This window comes from Lepus europaeus, chromosome 2, assembly GCF_033115175.1.
Source record: "Lepus europaeus isolate LE1 chromosome 2, mLepTim1.pri, whole genome shotgun sequence".
NCBI lineage: Eukaryota > Metazoa > Chordata > Mammalia > Lagomorpha > Leporidae > Lepus > Lepus europaeus.
Genome location: NC_084828.1, coordinates 122091088 through 122111951, shown reverse-complemented (window position 1 = coordinate 122111951; position 20864 = coordinate 122091088). Strand labels below are relative to the sequence as shown.

Genomic DNA, 20864 nt, shown 5'->3' with positions numbered 1-20864 from the left:
AAATGGAGCTAATGGATAGCTACAGAACCTTTCACACCACTGTGGCAGAATATACACTCTTCTTATCAGTGCATGGAATTTTTTCTAGGATAGATCATATGTTAGGCCACAAAGCAAGTCTTAAGAAAATTCAGAAAATCAAAATCATTCCATGCACCTTATCTGACCACAATGGTATAAAACTAGAAATCAACAACTCAAAAATCTCTAGAACATACATAAACACATGGAAACTGAACAACATGCTCCCAGATGAACAATGGGTCATAGAAGAAATAAAAAAAATTTCTAGAAACAAATGAAGATGACAATACATCATGTCAAACCCTATGGGATACAGAAAAAGCAGTGTTAAGAGGGAAGGTCATAGCAATCAGTGCCTACATGAGGAAACTGGAAAGCTACCAAATAAATGAGCTATCAATGGCATTCTAGGTCCTTGAGATGCAACAAACCAAAACCAGAACTAGGAGGAAAGAAATAACAAAAATTAAAGAATAAACAAAATTAAAACCAAAAATACAAAAAAAAATCAGCGTTTATTTTTTCAAAAAAACAGCTTTTTATTTCAAAGTTGATGCATCAGTGTTGCAACTAACCAAAAAGAGGGAGAAGACCCAAATCAACAAAATCAGTGATGAAAAAGAAAATGTAATGACAGACACCACAGAAACAAAAAGAATTATCAGAAATTACTACAAAAAGCTATACGACAACAAACAAGGTTACCCAGAGGACATAGATTCCCAGACACCTACAACCTACCCAAACTGATCCATGAAGACACTGAAAACCTAAACAGACCTATAGCCAAGATGGAAATTCAATCAGCAATAAAGGCCCTCCCAACAAAGAGAAGCCCAGGACCAGAAGACTTCACTGCTGAATTCTACCAGACATTTAAAGAAGTAACTCCAATTCTCTTCAAGTTATTCAAAGCAATAAAGGGAGGAAATCCTCCCAAATTATTTCTATAAAGCCAGCATCACCTGAATTCCTAAACCTCAAAAAGATGCAACAGAGGCAGAGAACGACAGACCAGTTTAAGATAAACATAGATACAATCCTCAATAAAACACATACTAGCCAATCAAATCCAGTAACACTTAAGAAAATCATCCATCCAGACCAAGTGAGATTTACCCCTGTTATGCAGGGATGGTTCAACAATCGCAAGTCAATCAACGTGATGCATCACATTAACAAAAAGAACAAAAGTCATATGATTATCTCAATAGATACAGATAAAGCACTTGATAAAATACAACACCATTTAGGGCCCGGCACTGTGGCAGAGTGGGTAAAGCCACCGCCTGCAGTGCCAGCATCCCATATGGCTGCCGGTTCGAGTCCTGGCTGCTCCACTTCCAATCCAGCTCTCTGTTATGGCCTGGGATAGCAGTAGAAGATGGCCCAAGTACTTGGGCACCTGCACTCTTGTCGGAGACCTAGAAGAAGCTCCCAGCTTCGACTGGTGCAGCTCCAGCTAGTGTGGCCAACTGGGGAGTAAACCAGGGATAAATAAATAAATCTTTAAAAAGAAATACAACACCCTTTCATGATGAAACTTCTAAGCAAATTGGGTATAGAAGGAAGATTTCTCAACACAATGAGGCAATTGGTGACAAACCCACAGGTAGCATCCTATTGAATGTGGAAAAGTTGGAAGCATTCTCACTGAGATACAGAACCAGACAAGGATGCCCTCTCTCACCACTGCTATTCAATATAGTCCTGGAAGTTTCAGTCGGAGCCATTAGGAAATAAAAAGAAATCAAATGAATACAAATTGGGAAGGAAGAATACAAACTATCCCCATTTGCAGATGACATAATTCTATATAGAGAGCATTCCAAAGATTCCATTAAGAGACAATTGGGACTCATAGAAGAGTTTGGTAAGGTAGCAGGATATAAAAATCAAAACAGAAAAATCAACAATCTTTGTATACACAGACAATACCATGGCTGAAAGAACTTAGAACTTCTAAGATCAATCTCATTCAAAATAGATATAAAATAGTACCTTGGAATAAATTTAACCAAGGATGTTCAATGAGAATTACAAAACATTAAATAGAAGATACAAAAGAATGGAAAAATTGTCCATGTTCGTGGATTGGAAGGATCCATGTCATCAAAATGCCCATACTACCACAAGCAATGTACAGATTTAATGCAATACCAATCAAAATACCAAGGACAGTCTTCTCAGATATTGAAAAAATGATGCTGGAATTCATATGGAAACACAGGAGACCCTAAATAGCTAAAGCAGTCTTAAACAAAAACAAAGCCGGAGGCATCACAATACCAGATTTCAAGACATAGGGCAGTATAATTAAAACAACCTGGTACTGGTACAAAAATAGATGGATAGACCAATGGAACAGAATGCAAATGCCAGAAATCAACCCAAGCATCTACAACCAACTTATCTTTGACAAAGGAGCTAAAACCAATCCCAGTAGCAAAGACAGTCTCTTAAACAAATGGTGCTGGGAAAACTGGATTTCCACATGCAGAAGTATGAAGACCCCTACCTTACACCAAGATTCACTCAACATGGATTAAAGACCTCAATCTATAAACCAATACCATCAAATTATTAGAGAACATTAGGGAAACCTTGAAAGGCATTGCACAGGAAAAGAGTTCTTGGAAAAGCCTCAAGAGGCACAGGAAATCAAAGCTAAAATTGGCAAATGGGATCACATCAAACTGAGAAAATTCTGTACTGCAAAAGAAACACCCAGCAAAGTGAAGAGGCAATCGACACAACGGGAGAAATTATTTACAATCTATACAACTGATAAAGAACTTTTAAAAGATTTATTTGAAAGGCAGAGTTAGAGAGGAAGGGTCACAGCAAGGGAGAGAGGTCTTCCGTCTGATGGTTGACTCCTCAAATGGCTGCTATGGCCAGAGCTGCACCAGAGCCAGGAGCTTCTTCTGGGTCTCCCAGTGCAGGGGCCCAAGGACTTGGGACATTTTCTACTGCTTTCCCGGGACATAACAGAGAGCTGGACTGGAAGAGGAGGAGCAGCCAGGGCTCCAGCTGGCACCCATATGGGATGCTGGCACTGCAGACAGGGGCTTTACCCACTACGCCACAGTGCTGGCCCCTGATAAAGGATTAATAACCAGAATATATAACAAGATCAAGAAATTCAATAACAACAAAAACAACCCAGTTAAGAAATAGGCAAAGAACAAACAAGCATTTTTCAAGTGAGGAAATCCAAATGTCCAACAGACACATGAAAAAATTCCCAGGATCACTAGCTGTTAGGAACTGCGAATCAAAACCATAATGAGGTTCACCTCACCCCAGTTAGAATGGCTTTCATACAGAAATCAACCAACAAATGCTGGCAAGGATGTGAGGAAAAAGGTAGCCTAATCCACTGTTGATGGGAATGCAAATTGGTAAAGCCACTATGGAAGACAGTTTAGAGATTGCTCAGAAATCTCAATATAGACCTACCATTTGACCCATCCATCCCACTCCTGAGAATTTACTCAAGGGAAATGAAATCAGCAAATAAGAGTTATCTGCACTCCCATATTTATTGCAGCTCAATTCACAATAGCTAAGACACGGACTCAATCCAAATGCCCATCAACTGAAGACTGGATGAAGAAATTATGGGATATATACACTATGGAATACTACACAGCAGTAAAAAAAAAAATGAAATCCAGACATTTGCAGCAAAATGGATGAATCTGGAAAACATCATATTTAGTGAAATAAGTCAGTCCCAAAGGGACAAATACCATATGTTCTCCCTGATCTGTGCGAACTAATAGAGCACCTAAAATGAAATCTGTAGAAGTGAAATTGACACTTCCAGAAGCAATGACTTTGAATAGCCCTTGTCTTCACTGTTGAGAAACAGCTTTTCCCCCATACTATTTGTTAAACTCTACTTAACATAGAGTTAATCATATGTATAAAATCAATTGAAAATAGATCTTAGTAAAAAAAAAAAATAAGAGTGGGAATAAGAGAGGGAAGGAGGGAGGGAGGTGGTAGGGTAGGCACAGTGGGAAGAATCAACATGTCCCTAAAGTTGTAGCTACCCAATGTATGAAACTTGCAACTGCAAAGCTGTAACGTTCTGCATACATTCCTATAGACTTACTTCTAAGGGTACAGTTTGTTTATTTTTTAATTTTTTAATTTTTATTTTTTGACAGGCAGAGTGGACAGTGAGAGAGAGAGAGACAGAGAGAAAGGTCTTCCTTTGTCGTGGGTTCACCCTCCAATGGCCGCTGCGGCAGGCACATTGCGCTGATCCAAAGCCAGGAGCCAGGTGCTTCTCCTGGTCTCCCATGCAGGTGCAGGGCCCAAGCACTTGGGCCATCCTCCACTGCCCTCCCGGGCCACAGCAGAGAGCTGGCCTGGAAGAGGGGCAACCGGGACAGAATCCAGCGCCCCGACCGGGACTAGAACCCGGTGTGCCGGTGCCGCAAGGCGGAGGATTAGCCTAGTGAGCTGCGGTGCCGGCTGAGTACAGTTTAAAAATTTGCCATGGGACACCAAATCCACATAGCCAGGTGGTAAAAAAAGCATTTCAAGTGTTAAAGCGATCATAGGGATAGGATTAAGTGTTAAGGTGATCATACAAACAGGTTTAAGTGCTTGGTAATAATAGAATTAAAAAGGCGTGAATGATCCAACATGGGAAGCAGTCCATACAGCAGACTCATAGAATGACAACTGCTTAAAGTAGCGGATGGAAGATCTCTCCCTCTCTGCCTCTGCCTCTCTGTAACTCTGCCTTTCAAACAAATAAGTAAATATTTTTCAAAAAGGGCCCACAAAATATACATAAAACAAATGGGACTATGTCAAACTCAGAAGCTTTTGCACAGCAAAGAAACAATAAAGCGAGCAGACATCCAACAGAATGGGAAAAATATTTGCAAACTGCCTATTTGACAAAGGATTAATATCCCAAATATAACAACTTAAACAAAAGTTACCAATCCAGTTGATAAATGGACAAATGACTTTAATTCTCAAAAGAAATACAAATGGCCAAATATATGAAAAAATCTCAATATGAAAAAATCATTAGTCAGAAGGGAAATGGAAATCAAAACCACAATGAGATAGCACCTCACTCCTGTCAGAATAGTTAAAATCCAAAGCAGAGAGTAACAACTGCTAGCATGAATGTGGACAAAGGGAAACACTTATACACTGTTGATGGGAATGTAAATTAGTGCAGCCACTGTGGAAACCAGTGTGAGATTTCTTAAAAAATTAGAAACAGACTTGTCATATGGTCCAGTAATCCCACTACTGGGTATATACCCAAAAGACTTGAACACACTGTATCAAACAGATACCTGTAACACCATGTTTACAGCAGCACTGTTCACAATAGCCAAAATTTGTAATCAATGAAGGTGTTCATCAGATGGAAGAAAATGTGGTATATATACACAATGAAATATTATTCAGTTATAAACATGAAATTCTACCATTTGCAGCAAAATGCACACAACTGGAGGACATTATGTTGAGTGAAATAAGCCTAACTCAAAAAGACAAACACCATATATGTGGGAGCTGAAATTCAAAAAACCAAAGAAAAAAAAGAAATGTCTGTGTCTATCAGGATTGCTGCAAGAATAGCTTTGTAAAGCTTGGTTTTATACCTTTGTGAAACCAATGGTTAAGAATGTTATACTACTATAGTTTTAATGATCTGTGATTACTTTAAAATTTATTGTAGATAGGTGAAATGCTCATTTTCCCACTCAATTATTGTTTATAGCCCTTGTCTATATACCCACTGGTCTAGAATATTTTTGCTTTTTACTTGTTAAACTTCTTATTTGGTGAAGTATTAAGCCTTTTTACTGCAATATAAATTTTTTTTTTTGACAGGCAGAGTTAGTGAGAGAGAGACAGAGAGAAAGGTCTTCCTTCCACTGGTTCACCCCCCAAATGGCTGCTACAGCCAGCACGCTGCACTGATCTGGAGCCAGGAGTCAGGTGCCTCCTCCTGGTCTCCCACGCAGGTGTAGGGCCCAGGGACTTGGGCCATCCTTCACTGCCCTCCTGGGTCACAGCAGAGAGCTGGACTGGAAGAGGAGCAACCGGGACAGAATCTGGTGCCCCAATCAGGACTAGAACCCGGGGTGCCAGTGCCGCAAGTGGAGAATTAGCCTATTGAGCCATGGTGCCGGCCACTGCAATATAAATTTAAAATGTTATATCAAAAACTAAAAAAAAGGGGAGAAGCAAGGTAGGTAGCAGGGAAGGGAGAAGAAAATAATCATTATGTTCTTAGAATTGTACTTACAGAGTGCATTGAATCTGTTAAAAACTAATTAAAAATTTAAAAAAGTTTGGAAAGGTGATCAAGTATTTGATCTAACAGTACATTTCAATAATCTAGAAGAACAAGAACAAATCAAATCCAAAATTAGGAGGGAAGAAATAAAAACCAGAGAAAAAACAATTGAAACAAAAGATCAATGAAATTATGTTTTTTAAAAAAATAAACAAAATTGATACACCATTGGCCAAAGTAACAAAAAACAGGTGGAGGAGAAGACCCAAATTAATAAAATCAAAGAAAAGGGAGATGTTACAATGGATACCACAGAAATAAAAACAATTATCAGGAATTACTACAAATAGCTAGTGCCAAAAAACTGAAAATCTAAAAGAAATGGATTTCTAGACACATACAATCTACTAAAACTGAGCCATGAAGACATAGAAAACCTAAATAGACAAACCAAGATGGAGATTGGTTCAGTAATAAAGACCTTCCCAAGAAAAACAGCCCAGGGCCACATGGCTTTACTGCTGAATTCTACCAAACTTTTAAAGAATTACTTCAATTCTTCAAAAGTCTAATTGAACTAATTCAATTCTGCAAAAGTCTTCAACAAAATGAGCTAACTGAATCCAACAACACATCAGAAAGATCATTTATCCAGACCAAGTGGGATTTACCTGCAGTATGCAGGGATAGGTCAACATTCGTAAATCAATAAATGTGATACATCACAATAACAAATTGAAGAATAAAAACCATATGATTATCTCAATAGATACAGAGAAAGCATCTGTGAAAAAACAACATCCTTTCATTGTGCTAGGGGATTCCAATACAATCCCATCAAGGTGGCATGTACCATTGCCATCTCACTAGTCCAAGTGATCAATTTCAGCTCACAATTGATCATACTGATAGTCAAAGGGATCACACAAACAAGACTAGTGTCTGCTAATACTAACTGACAGAATTAAAAAGGGAGCGAATGATCCAACATGGGAAGCAGGATACACAGCAGACTCATAGAAGGGCAGATGTCCTAAACAGCACTCTGGCCTCAGAATCAGCCCTTAAGGCATTCGGATCTGGCTGAAGAGCCCATGAGAGTATTCCAGGCATGGAAAACCAAGACACTCTGGCAAAAACAAAACAAAACAAAACAAAACTAATGAAAGATCTCTGCAAGTGAGATCCCAGTAGAAAGAACCATCAAAGGTTCTTTCAAAGTAGAAAGGCCATCAAAGAAGGAGGTACCTTTCTCTGAAGGGAGGAGTGAACCTCCACTTTGACTACGACCTTGTCTAAATAAGATCAGAGTTGGCGAACTCAAAAGGCTTCCATAGCCTTGGCAACTCATGACAAGAGCCTAGGGTGATTATTGACGCCATAAACAAGAGTGTCAACTTGTTAAGTCAACAACAGGAGTCACTGTGTACTTACTCCTCATGTGGGATCTCTGTCCTTAATGTGTTGTGCAATATGAATTAATGCTATAACTAGTACTGAAGCAGTATTTTACACTTTATGTTCTGTGTGGGTGCAAACTGATGAAATCTTTACTTAATATATACTAAATCGATCTTCTGTATACAAAGATAATTGAAAATGAATCTTGATGTGAATGGAATGGGAGAGGGAGCGGGAGATGGGAGGGGTGCATGTGGGAGGAAAGTTATGGGGGGGAAAAGCCATTGTAATCCATAAACTGTACTTTGGAAATTTATATTTACTAAATAAAAGTTTAAAAAAATTGCCCATAATACCTTTTAAAAAAAATCCTTTCATGATAGAAACTTAAAGCAAATTGGGTATAGAAGGGACATTTCTCAACAGGGAATATATGATAATCCCACAGACAGCACCATCTTGAATAGAAGAAAAGCTAGAAGCATTTGCACCAAGATCTGGAATAAGATAAGGATGTCTACTTTCACCATTGATATTCAATAAAATTTAATGTAGAGCCATTAGTCAAGAAAAAGAAATCAAAGAGACAGATGGGGAAGAAGGAAGTCAAACTATCCCCATTTGTGGATGATATGATCCTATTCACATGGGAACCAGACTCCACTAAGCGACTATTAGAACTGATAGAGTTTGTAAAGTTGCAGGATATAAAGTCAACACAAAAAAATCAACAGCCTTTGTATACAGACAATGCCACTGCTGAGAAAGAACTTGTAAGATCAATTGCATTCATAATTGCTACAAAAAATTTTAAATAGCTTGGGATAAATTTATCAAAGGATGTAAAAGATTTCTACAATGAAAATTACAAAACATTAAAGAAAGAAATAAAGACATAAAAAGGAAGAATCTTCGATTTTTGTAGATTGGAAGAATTAACATCATTAAAATGTCCATACTACCTAAAGAAATTTACAGATTCAATTTGATCCCAAAATACCCAGGATATTCTTCACAGATCTAGAAAAAAACGATGCTAAAATTCATATGGTAACACAAGGTTTCCCAAATATCTAAAGCAGCTTTGTAAAGCAAAAATAAAGCCAGACACATTACAATACCAGATTTCAAGATATACAAGACAGGGCAGTTATCATCAAAATAGCCTGGTACTGGCACAAAAATAGCCATATAGACCAGTGGAACATAATAGAAATCACAGAAATTAATCCATGCATCTTCAACTACTCTTTGACAAACAAGCTAAAAATGAATCCCTAAAGAAAGGACAGTCTCTTCAACAAATTGTGCTGGGAAAATTAATTTATGCATGCAGAAATATGAAGCAAGACCCCTACCTTACACCTTTACACAAAAAATTCACTCAAAATGGATCCAAGATCTAAATCTATGACCAATACCAACAAATTACTAGAGGGAAACATAGGGGAAATACTGTAAGACGTTGGCATAGGCAAAGACTTATTGGAAAAGACCCCAGGAGCAAAGGCAATCAAAGCAAAAATAGACAAATGGGATTGCATCAAGCTAAGAGGTTTCTGCACTGCAAAGGAAATAACGTGAAGGGAAAACTGACAGAATGGGAGAAAATATTTGCAAACTATGCAACTGAAAAAGGATCAATATCAAGGATCTATGAAGAGCTCAAGAAACTAAAAAACAATGTTGTTAAGAAATGAGCAAAGGCCACATACAAAAATCAACAAACGACAAATGCTTGTGAGGGTGGGGGAAAGAGGTACCCTGGTACACTGTTAGTGGGAATGTAAACTGGTGCAGCCACCAAGGAACACATTATGGAGATACCTCAGAAATCTGTATGTAGACCTACCATACGATCCAGCCATTCCACTCCTTGGAATTTACCCAAACCAAAGAAATCAGTATGTGAGAGAGTTAATAGTACCCCCATGTTCATCACAGCACAATTCACAATAGCCAAGATATGGAATCAACCCAGATGTCCATCAGCTGATGACTGGGTAAAGAAATTATGGTCACTTTTTTCCATTTTTCTCCCCTTCTTCACCCTTATTTTCCCTCACTGTCCTGGATCCCCTTGTTGCCCCACGCCTTTGGGGCACGTGCCTTCGCTTCGCTGCCTGTGATAAGCTGCCAGTAGTTTCTCATAACCAAATGCTTGCTGCACGTGGCACCTGGCCTACTCCCTGCTTGGTCCTACAAAGAGACTGTAAAGCTGTATAGCTCTGCTTGCATTCCTGTGGACTTACTTCTAAGGGCACAGTTTAAAAACTCCCCATGGGATCCCAAATCCCCTTGGACTACATGGTAAAAGTAACATCTTAAGAGTTAAAGTGATTATATCAATAGGATTAAGTGTATGGTAATAATAATAAATAGAATTAAAGAGGAGAAACGCTCCACCATGGGAAGCAGTCCACACAACAGGCTCATAAAATGCCAATTGCTTTAAGTAGCACTCAGTGACCTCAGAGTCAGCCCATAAGGCATACAGGTCTGGCTGAAAAGCCCACAAGAGCATTTCAGGTGTGGAAAGCCAGGACACTAGTGCAAAAAGTGTTGCTACATGGAGAACATCCCTGGGTGAAACCCCAGTGGAAAGAAGTGGTCATCAAAGAAGGAGGTATTTTTCTCCTAAGGGAGGTAAGAACTTCCACTCTGCTTTTGGTCTTGTCTCAATACTGACGGAGATCATGGATTCAAAAGTCTTCCATAGCCTTGGCAGCTCATGTCAAGAGCCTCGTGTGATCACTGACATCATACATAAGAGTGCTAATTGTTAAATAAACAGGAGTCACTGTGCACTAACTTCCCATGCAGAACCTCTGTCCTCAAAGAGTTACAGTATTAGTTAATGGTAAAACTTGATCCCAAAGATTTACCTTGTTCTAGCATGTTATATTCTTAAGTTCTAGTTATGCTTCAATGTCAAACTCCATTGCCTGTATTCTCAGGTGTTTCTTTAAAGTTAACTATGTGTCTCATACATGGATTCTTAGATCCAAGTCTCTCTGTGATATTCCTATCTCATATATATATATATTTTTTTTTGACAAGCAGAGTGGACAGTGAGAGAGAGAGACAGAGAGAAAGGTCTTCCTTTTTCTGTTGGTTCACTCCCTAATGGCTGCTGCAGCAAGCACACTGCGTCGATCCAAAGCCAGGAGAGCCAGGTGCTTCTTCTGGTCTCCCATGCGGGTGCAGGGCCCAAGCACTTGGGCCATCCTCCACTGCACTCCTGGGCCATAGCAGAGAGCTGGCCTGGAAGAGGGGCAACCGGGACAGAATCCGGCGCCCCAATCGGGACTAGAACCCAGGGTACCGGCACCGCAGGCGGAGGATTAGCCTATTGAGCCGAGGTGCCGGCCCATCTCATATGTTTTAACATTAGGTCAAGTACAGAATGGTTAGAGGCCTCAGGGCTACTAATGAGACAGTTGTTTCAATGCATCCTACTGTGTGCTAAACCTTTGCCTAAGGCATAATTTCTTCTGCATCCCACTAAACCCAAAATCTGGGAAAGTGAGGATACAGAATTTCCCAAACAAAAGCTCAGGTTTCTAAAAGAGAGGTGGATTACCTGGGATATGTTCTAACCCCAAGAGGAAGCTATTCTATATAAACAAGCAGCTCAGGCTATTTCTGGGAATGGCACAATTCTGTGGAACATGGATTCCAGGATTTGGAGTCCAAGCTTTTGCATAAAGCTTTAAAAGGCTCCGATACAGACACTGTGCTGGACAGGGGAGCTACACAAGGTGTTCCAAAGAATGAAGGGGCTTCTAACAGAAGCTCCAACATTGGGAACTGCTGATAGCAGGATTCTATGGAATGTGGATTCCAGGATTTGGATCCCAAGCCTTTGTATGAGGCTTTAAAAGGCCCCAACACAGACACTGTGCTGGACAGGGAGCTACACAAGGTGTTCCAGAGAATGAAGGAGCTTCTAACAGAAGCTCCAGCATTAGGAATTCCTGAGCAAGGCATTCATAGAAAGATCGTCTTCAGACCAGTTACAGGTTAAATGGAAGGGACCTTACCAGGTGCTACTGAGCACGGCTACCATAGTGAAATTAGGATTAAACTTCTACCTCTTAAGTCTTCATGGCTGAACTCAAAAGACATGCCTGATTATTTCTGTAAACCAATCAGATCTTAGTAAGATAAAGCTTCTACAGTACTCACATCAAGACTGCTGCACCTTCAGACAGACATGCTGTACCTGCCTCCTATTTGGTTTCTCTAAGACTGTTACTGACAACAAAACTAATAGGTTCTTTTCTTATAGCCCTCTATGTTCAGCTAAGTGGGCCTATAATCCACATAAGGGTAACCCTTCCCTCTTAAGAGGCACACTACTCAAAATTGGTTTTGTTCTGATTTTGCTTGTGCTAATTAACAAATTAATTCTTTAGAACTCAGCAACTTCTGGGAATAACTGACCATACAGGGGACACAGCCATTGGCAGTAACTAAAAATGTGCTGGCTCATAAAGCGAATTTGTTAGATGAGATAGGCAGAGACTTCCAGACCCAGCACAGGCAGGGCCTGCACTACACCCCTCACAAGCAGGAAGCAGCCACAGAAGATATGATTCCCTGCCCTTCAACAGCTCTTAGGATCAAGGGCTGGAATGTCTCTGAGGGGGAATGATGTAGGCAGGCAGATAGGATGAAGTTGATTAGATTTGTGAGCTGGAAGACCATGCCTTCCCCATGCCCCTGTGTGATCCTATGCCCTTAACTGACCCCACCTGAATGGCCACCTGCCGATCAGGCAACATAACCACCCCCCTTTGGAAGTGGATAAAAGGCCTGGAACACGTGGGCCCTGCCCTTATTTTTCCTCGCTGCCCTGGATCCCCTTGTTGCCCCATGCCTTCGGGGCGCATGGCCTTTGGGGCACCTGCACTCTGTCTTCGCTTCACGGCTAGTAGCTGCTCATAACTAAAGACTTGCTGCACATGTCTCAGCCTGCCCTCTGCTTGCTGTGGCCCCAACTTATTTCCCAGACTTCCCTTTCTCCTTTAGATAGAGCCCTCACTCTCCTATGCATTTCTCATTGAATACAAAGTTTAAAAACTAAAAAGAAATTATGGTATATTTACACTATGGAGTACTACTCAGCTGTAAGAAAAAAATGAAATCCTCTTTTGCAAAAAGATGGTTGCAACTGGAAACTATTATGCTGAGTGAATAAGCCAGTTCCAAAAAGACAGATATCACATTTTCAATGATCAGAGGTAATGACTAGAGTACCTGAAATATAATGTATTGAAGTGAAATAGACATTTTGGCAGTCAATGATGGTTTATAGCCCTTGTCTCTTTTGTTGAGGAACAGTGTTTTGTTTTGCTTTCTCTACATACTATTCGTTGAACTCTTACCTAGGGTAGCATTAACTATACAGGCATTAAGTGTACTAAAAAAAAGAGCACTGTGGAAATTAAGAGTAGGGAATAAGAGGAGAAGGGAAGGAGGGTTTGGAGCATGGATCAGAGAGTGCTGGGGGAAGTGCCACTACGTTCCTGTAATGGTGTGAAGAAAATACATAAAACTCGTATTATAATTATATATATAAAAGAAATAGGTAAAGGACATGAATATGCATTTTTTGAAGAATGAAGTACAAATGGCCAACAGACATGTGAAAAGATGCTTAGTATCACTAGCCATCAGGGAAATGCAAATAAAAACACAAAGTTTCATCTCACCTCACCTCACCTAGAATGTCTATCACCCAAAACTCAAAAAACAATAAATGCTGGCAAGGGTGTGGGGAAAAAAGGTACCCTAAAACACTGTTGGTGGGAATGTGAACTAGTACAACCATATGGAAGACAGTATGGAGATTCCTCAGAAATTTGAATAGATCTACCATATGACCCAGCCATCTCCCAGAAATTTACCCAAATGAAATGAGATCAACATACAGAAGAGTTTTATGTTCTCCCATGTTTATTGCAGCTCAATTCATAATATCTAAGATATGGAATCAACCGAGATGTCCATCTACTAATGACTAGATAAACAAAGTATGGTTTATATACACCACGGAATACTCAGCCACAAAAAAGAATGGAATCCTTTCTTTTGCAACAAAATGGATGCAACTGGAAACCATTATGTTTAGTGAAATAATCCAGTCTCAAATAGACAAATACCATCCATTTTCTCTGACAGGTAGTAGTTTATATGGAATACAAAGTATAGGAATGAAACAAATTCTGATGGTTGTTTTCAGCCCTGTTTATACACCCGTGGAACTGTTCTTTCTACTTTTCACTTGTTGAATATTATAGTTAGTGGTACATGAATCCTGTGATTATAGAGTGGTCTGAAACTGTTTTTGCAAAAATTAAAAAAAGAAAGGAGGAAGATTGAGGGGGAGAAAGAAGGGAGGGACCTACGGTTATCTTAGAACTGCACCTATGAAATACATGAAATCTGTTCTCTTTATATAAATAGAAATTAAGGAAGTAATATAAATTGTGACATACATGATGAAATACTATCAGCCATAAAAAAGAATGTAATCTTCTCTTTTGCAACAAAATGGATGCAACCATAAAACATTATGCTTGGTGAAATTAGCTAGTCCCCAAAAGACAAATATGTTTTCCAACTTGTGGTAGCTAATATAGAGTACAAAAAATGTAATGTTTATGAGCAAAATGGACATTCTGAGATTTGATTGTTTGCAGCCCTTGTCCATGCTCAAGAAACAGTGGTGTTTCTATTTACTACTTGTTGAATTCTTTATTTAGTGGAGGTTTAAGCTTGTGATTATAAAGAACATTGAAAGTATGTCACTGTAAAAATTAAAAATAGGAAGGAGGAGGATGGGTAGGGTGGGAAGTATTACGCTCTTAAAACTGCATATGAAATACATGAAGTGTGTTCACTTTATATGAATTTTAAAAAATAAAAAATTTACACATACAAATTTTATATAAAACCAATTAAAGTATGTGCATAACCCTCACCCACTTTAGTCAATTGTTTCAGTGACGTTTCCAACTGCTAGTCCTAGCCTGGCCTGTCCCCAAGCCAGCCCACGGCGGGGTGGGCTGAAGGTTCCCCTCAAAGTCCTCTCAGGCCCCTGGTCAGCCGTCCCAGAGCTCGCCCGAGTGGCCTCAGTGGAAGGGGCTGCCCCCTGTAGACAGCAGTGCAGGCAGGGTACCTCGTGCGACTGACCCAGGACACTCCCCGCCACTCCGACTGTGGGACCTGACCCGCTGCCGTGTGATGCCAGAAAAGGAGAAGCCTCGCCGGCAATGGCAGGCTGGTGTAGGGTCACGAAAGAGATGGCATCAGGCAGGGGCAGGTGGAGAACACAGGGGTACTCTGGGATCCCGGATCAGGAAACCAAACACTTCCCAGCATTTACTTAACTGCTGTTACCGTATTTCACCGCTAGAGGGCAACAGTGCTTCTAAAATGAGGGATTCTCTCGGCGGCAAGAAATCACAGAAATTGAGTTCAGAGCTGGAAGAGGTTGTGAATCATTTGGTCCACAGGCTTCCAAAACAGTCTTAGCTGCAGCCCACAGCAAGGACAGCACCAAGTCCATTCATACATATTTGGAACATATTCTGAGATACAATTTACCCAGGCTTCTGCAATGTATTCTCATTGTTCAATATTCCAAATATGCTGAAAAATATACCAATTGGACCCTACTGAGCCGATTTGTTAACCTCCTATGTTCCTTGGTGTGAAAAATCCCAACTCGGGCCACCTTATTTTACAAAGGCATGTGCTGCCCACTAGAATGGAGGGGTCCCCGTGGCTTGCACAGTGCCCAAGAAACAGCTAATGGGTGAATGGCCAGCCTGTCGGATGGTGTAACAATAACTCACACTTTTAGACCTGACCACTGGTACACGGCTCAGCTTATAGGATTGAGAACCACCTGGCATTGCTGGCAGGACATGAGTTAAGTCCCTTCCCAACCGGAAGCTGCCAGAGAAGACTCGGCGACCACATACAGGCAAAGCAGGCAGGTATCCAGGCTCCACGCAACCTCCCCCGAGCTGTGCCCCGGCACTGTGGAAAGGCAGCCCAGGGCAGCTGCCTAGCTGGAAGCAGCACCAGCCCTGGCCACCAAGCCCTGCATCTGCTACCCCTAAGGGCGGCGAAGTGTCACTGTCCCAACTTGAAGGCACGCCCAGGCTGGGAGGAGGTGGTTTCTTGGGTGCTGGTGTTTGGAGGAGGCAGAGCAAGGGAGGCAAACAACTTTAGGAACTCCTGAGAGAAACTGGACTGGCTGTGGTCCCCAGAGGTCGCCGGCCCTGCAGAGGGCCCTGAGCTGGCTGCTTTGGCTCCTCAGCTTTAAAACAGAAAAGTTTCACAATCCGGGAGGAAGCATGAAGATAACCAGAAACCACCATCAAGTTCTTCTCAGGGTCAGTGCCCTGGATTCTGCGCCCCCCCCCCCCCCCCATGCACATCTGCCTCCAGAGACTTATTTATTTTCTCTTTTTTTTTTTGCTAAACGAGAATCTCTTCCACACACTATACTATTGACAGATAAGAAACACTAATATTGCTCTTTGTGGAAAAGAAAGGACATTTTAACTTAATCCACTTGGGTCTTGAGAGTTTATTATTTTTTGAGATAGTATTAATCTTTTCCCCAGGGAGTGGCTAAAAGCATGAAAATGTAAGGTATTATCATTATTAAGTATCCTTCTGGAAGGACTTAAAAAAAAAAGAATCCCTGGAATGTGGGCCCTGTGTCTTTTAGGATTCTGGCGGGCATTTCTTTAGGGAATCCTCCCCACTGAGAGCCAGACTGCGAATCTTCAGGGGCCCCTCCAGGCTCTGGGAAGTGGCTCCTCTCCTACGGTGATCAAGGTTTATTTGTTTGAAAGGCAAATGAGAGAGAGAGGGAGAGGTAAATGACAGGAGAGAGATGGTCCATCTGCTGGGTCAGGCCCCCAAATACCCGCAGCAACTAAAGATAGGGGCCAGAACTCCATCTGAATCTCCCACGTGGGTGGCAGGGGCACAAGCACTCGGACCACCCTCTGCTGCCTTCCCAGGCGCATTAGCAGGGAGCTGGATTGGAAGCAGAACAGCTGGGACTTAACAGGCAATTGACCTGGGATGCCAGCCTCACAGATGGCAGTTTAACCCATGGTGCCCCAACACCAGCCCCCACCGTAAAGTTCTTAAGCTGGGTTTCCTCCCTGTCTCCTGTCACTGTAGTCCCTAAAACAGCAAGGATTGTTAAAACAGGTACCAAGAAAGCTTGCTTTATTCTAGAATGATTTGATTTCATCTTTCAATAACCTAGCCACCCTAGGAGCAGGAATGTCTCTGAAGAACTAAGAGTTCTCAAAAGGCATTTGCCCCCAGTGTCTGATACCAGGCCCAGGACAATCCTAAATGCAAATCCTACGGCCACCCTTGCAAGCCTAATCCATTCTGTGGGCAATACTAGAGCCTTTTCAGGCTTCCTGTCTGCAGGCTGTAAGGGAACATTTGCAGGTTGCCAGAGGCTGCAACTTTGCTTCTAGCATAGATACGGGGTCTTTAGAAAGTTCATGGAAAACGTGCTGTGAAAAAGCTACGCATGGATTTCAAACGCGTTGCACCAAAATCATCTTTCACATTCCACGTCCACGAACTTTTGGAAGTTCTCGGATGGCTGCGTAGCTTTTGCAAATTTCTATTTGACGACGCCAATAATGCGGCTTGGCACACACACGCACGCACGCACACACACACACGACACCCAGGTGGTGAAGTTCTCGTTCCTGCGGTTCCCACGGAAGACGGAGCCCGCCTTACTCCCCGCCCCCACTGGAGTAAAGTGGACGGCAGCGTTTGAAGGCTCCTGCCCAGGCAAACGTGGACATTCCAACCACGTCGTCCTGGGAAGCAGCTTAGGTGTCAGAAGCTCAGCCTCAGCCTTCAACTTCAGCCACCGGAGCGTGGCGCCTGCCGTGAGCACTCCTGCGGCAGAAGGGCCGCCCCGACGCAAGATGAGGTGGTGCCCTTTGAGCCCCTTCCTCAGTTTCCCCGACGCGACCCTCTCCCAGGCACCGGAGCGGGCGAGCCCCGCGATGGGCCCCTAGCCCGGCTGGCACCTGCCCGCCCCGCGCCGCCCGCACTCACCCACGCGCGGCCCTCCTGCACCGAGGCCAGCACTCGCAGGGCGCTGGGCGAGCCCGCGCGGAAGTTGAAGAAGTGCAGCGCCGCCTGGGCCGCCTGCTGCAGGAGCCCGCGCCCGAGCCCCGCGTCTTCGGGACCCCCGGCCCCTGCGGGCACCGCCACCGCCACCGCCTCCAGGTCGAGCAGCAGCAGCAGCGCGAACAGCTGCGCAGCGGGGCGCCGGCCCCCGGGCCGGGACGCGGGCTGCGGTTGCCGGCGGGGCTGCATTGGCGCGGCGCTCGACGGGCCCGGGCTCAGGGCGGGCGGCGCCGGGCGCGCGGAAATAAGGCGGCCGCGGCCCCGCCTCCCCGCCCCCGGGCCCACGGAGCCCGGGCCCGTTCGGCCGCGCCCTCGCCGGGACCCTCCCCTCGGCGCTCCCCGGCTCGGTGCCGGGACGCGGCGGCGCCTCCGTGGCGCGGGGCCCGGAGCGCCTGGCGGGGCCGCCTGCCCCGAAGGGCGCCCCCCCGGGTCCCCCGGCCCGGCTCTGGGGCCGGCTTCTCGCCTGCGGGGAGGTGCGAGTGAGCAACCGTCGGCTTTTGGCGCGAACCCGCTGGGCTTCCGCGAGGGCCGAGGCGGCGATGCCTAGCAGGTGCTGGGACGCAGGTGCAGGAGGGGGCGGGGCCGCGGCGGGTGTTGCCGGAGGGGAGCCCGCCAGGGAGGCCGGATTGCGGCTGGGCTGGGCGGCGGTGTTGACCAGGGATGCGGCTTTTAACCTACAGGCAGGAGGGGCGAGCCCCGCACAACCCCGGACTCAAGAGGCCAGAACCCGTCCTACCGGGCGCCGCCAGCATCCGTGTCCCCATGCTGGGTGGTCAGGGCTGCCCCCTCCCCAACTCCCGCAGACCCCAGCCCCACGGTGGGGACAAGGAAATCCCTTCTCCCGACAGTGCATGGTTGAGGCAGAGCCTGCGCCGGCGGGGCCCAAGATTGGGGCTAGCCAGTGTGGCTGGGCGGCACGTGTTCATTACTGCGTTAGGTGAGTCAGGGAAAGACAAGACCGGGAGAGCTGGCGCTGCTGTGTGAGCGCAGGGGACACTCGGAGGGTAGCCAGGTACAGGGTGACGTAAAACCCAGGACGTGGTTCTTGCCGCCGTGGAATTCCCATGCCCGTGGTGCGCGGTTTTACTCTCAGAACTCCAGCCCCGTGACGTCCTGCCGGCCCCGTTTGCAGAGCACCGTGTTAGGTTGTGCTTCACGGCCATCTCGCTGGCTTCCCCTTCCTCATCACCTGGGCGCGCTTGCCCCTGTCATCTTTAACCCAGCTTCTCCCACAGGCGGCCGGAGCAGCCCAGTTGCGGGAGGGTTATTCTCTGCACCTGCAGGCCATTTCAGAAACAGCGGCACTCTGTGGGCAGACTCAGCACCTGGCTGGCCAGCTTGGGCCCTTATCACAGCTGCCCCACAATGTGCTGCCCTCCGCCCCCCCCCCCCCCCGCAGCCCCCTGCTTCCCATTGCTGATCTGCTGTTGTCCTCATGTCCACAGATTAATCTTTCTCTGTGCTTTACCCTCACACCTTGTCCTTGTCACTTTGATTTAGCACTGAGGGCGGAACCCAGCTTTGGCTGACAATATCAGCTCTGATTGGGGCCAACTGATGCCAATCAGAAAAACATACTTACACATTTTTCAATGGTGGCATTCATCTTAAAACAGGGATTTTTCTGGAAGGCAAGGTGTTTCCTTCTGTGAGACTGTTTGCTCACATTCTCCACCACTCATCCATCTGTGGGGTTCTTGATTTCTGATTGATGGGTAGAAGTTCTTTCTGTACTAGGGAAACCCAGCCCCAGTCTTTCATGTGTACCCTAATATTTTTGTCTCAGTTCATAGACAGCTTTTTTTTATGCACTCGGATTGTTCTTACTCCCCAGATACCATGATGTTTCCAATTGCACACAATATTGTCCTGAAGGCCGATCGTCCTGGGTCACATGTACCACTTCCCACCTCCTCTCATCCATGGGGGTTATCTGAAGACTGCCCCTATGGGATAGGAGGAAGTCTCTTGGCCAGCAGGTTCTGGCTGGCTCCCAGATGATCCCCCCCTCAAGAGTTTCCTGACCTGCTACATTTCCTAGTTCCTTAGTCACCACTCAGGCGATGGAAGGCATTTTTTGTAAAGAGAACTTGGTTTGCGTTTAAGAAAGGTAGCAGTACAGGAGTGACGTAATCCTGTGAAAAGATGCTCAGTACAGAGGTGGGGAGAGGAAACTGAGGCCCCCTGGGTGGTGGGCTATCGCGGTCTCAAAGTCAAAACGCACAGGCCCTTTCCCTCGTGGTTCGCCTTCAGAGTTCTCAGCGACAGTAAACTCACCCAGGAAGACAAAGGACATCTCGCATGAGGACTGTCACCTCCCCGAGGACAGACACGCTGCGTCCCCAAGAACAGTGCCTGGCACACAGTAGGCACCTGTACACACGTTCTGAAAGGTGAAGAGTAAAGGGCCGGGGGTGGGGGGGATCCCGAGTTCCGTGCTTGAGCAACCATGGAGGAAGCAGCGTGGTGAGCCTTGAGGGGCAGAGTCAGGTGTGTGGATACAGAGCCATGGCGGGGGTTTGTTGTGTGCACGGCCGGCAGGCGTGGCCCAGGGCAAGTACTATGCTGGTGCACAAGGGTACACTCGGCCGTGTGGAAATGGGCAGTGGCCATCTCTGGGGGAGGTTCGTCAGGAATTAGCGAGATGGTAGTGGGAAGGAGTGGGAGAGAGACCGCACTGTGCACTGCTCTGTGGTGGGTGTGTTGTTTGTTTTTGTAATGTGTGTTACCTATTCGGAAGAAATCAGCACACGAAACGCTATTTTTAACTTCCTTGTGGTATGTGCTGCCTCTTCTAGGTCAGTGAGTGGGTGAGATACTGTTTCTCTGTGCGCTTCCTGTCCATTTCTCCTGTGCTCAGAAGGCTGGTCACTTCTGCGGGAGCCCCGGAATTCTGTCAGTCAGCCCAGCCCCGCAAGCCTGCCCCCGAGTGCTTGCCATCCACTTG

At 44.6% G+C, this 20864-nt stretch overlaps 1 protein-coding gene across 1 annotated transcript in view; it reads right to left on the bottom strand.

The window, feature by feature from the left end:
- The window catches only part of RARRES1 (retinoic acid receptor responder 1), a 56992-nt gene extending 38868 nt beyond the window's left edge, over positions 1 to 18124 (bottom strand). Inside the window, exon 1 of the mRNA XM_062212536.1 lies at positions 17843 to 18124. Within this exon, the coding sequence (XP_062068520.1) occupies positions 17843 to 18106 (264 nt within the window). The 5' untranslated portion in view covers positions 18107 to 18124. The remainder of the gene's footprint in view (positions 1 to 17842) is intronic.
- Between the last annotated feature and the right edge of the window lie 2740 nt (positions 18125 to 20864).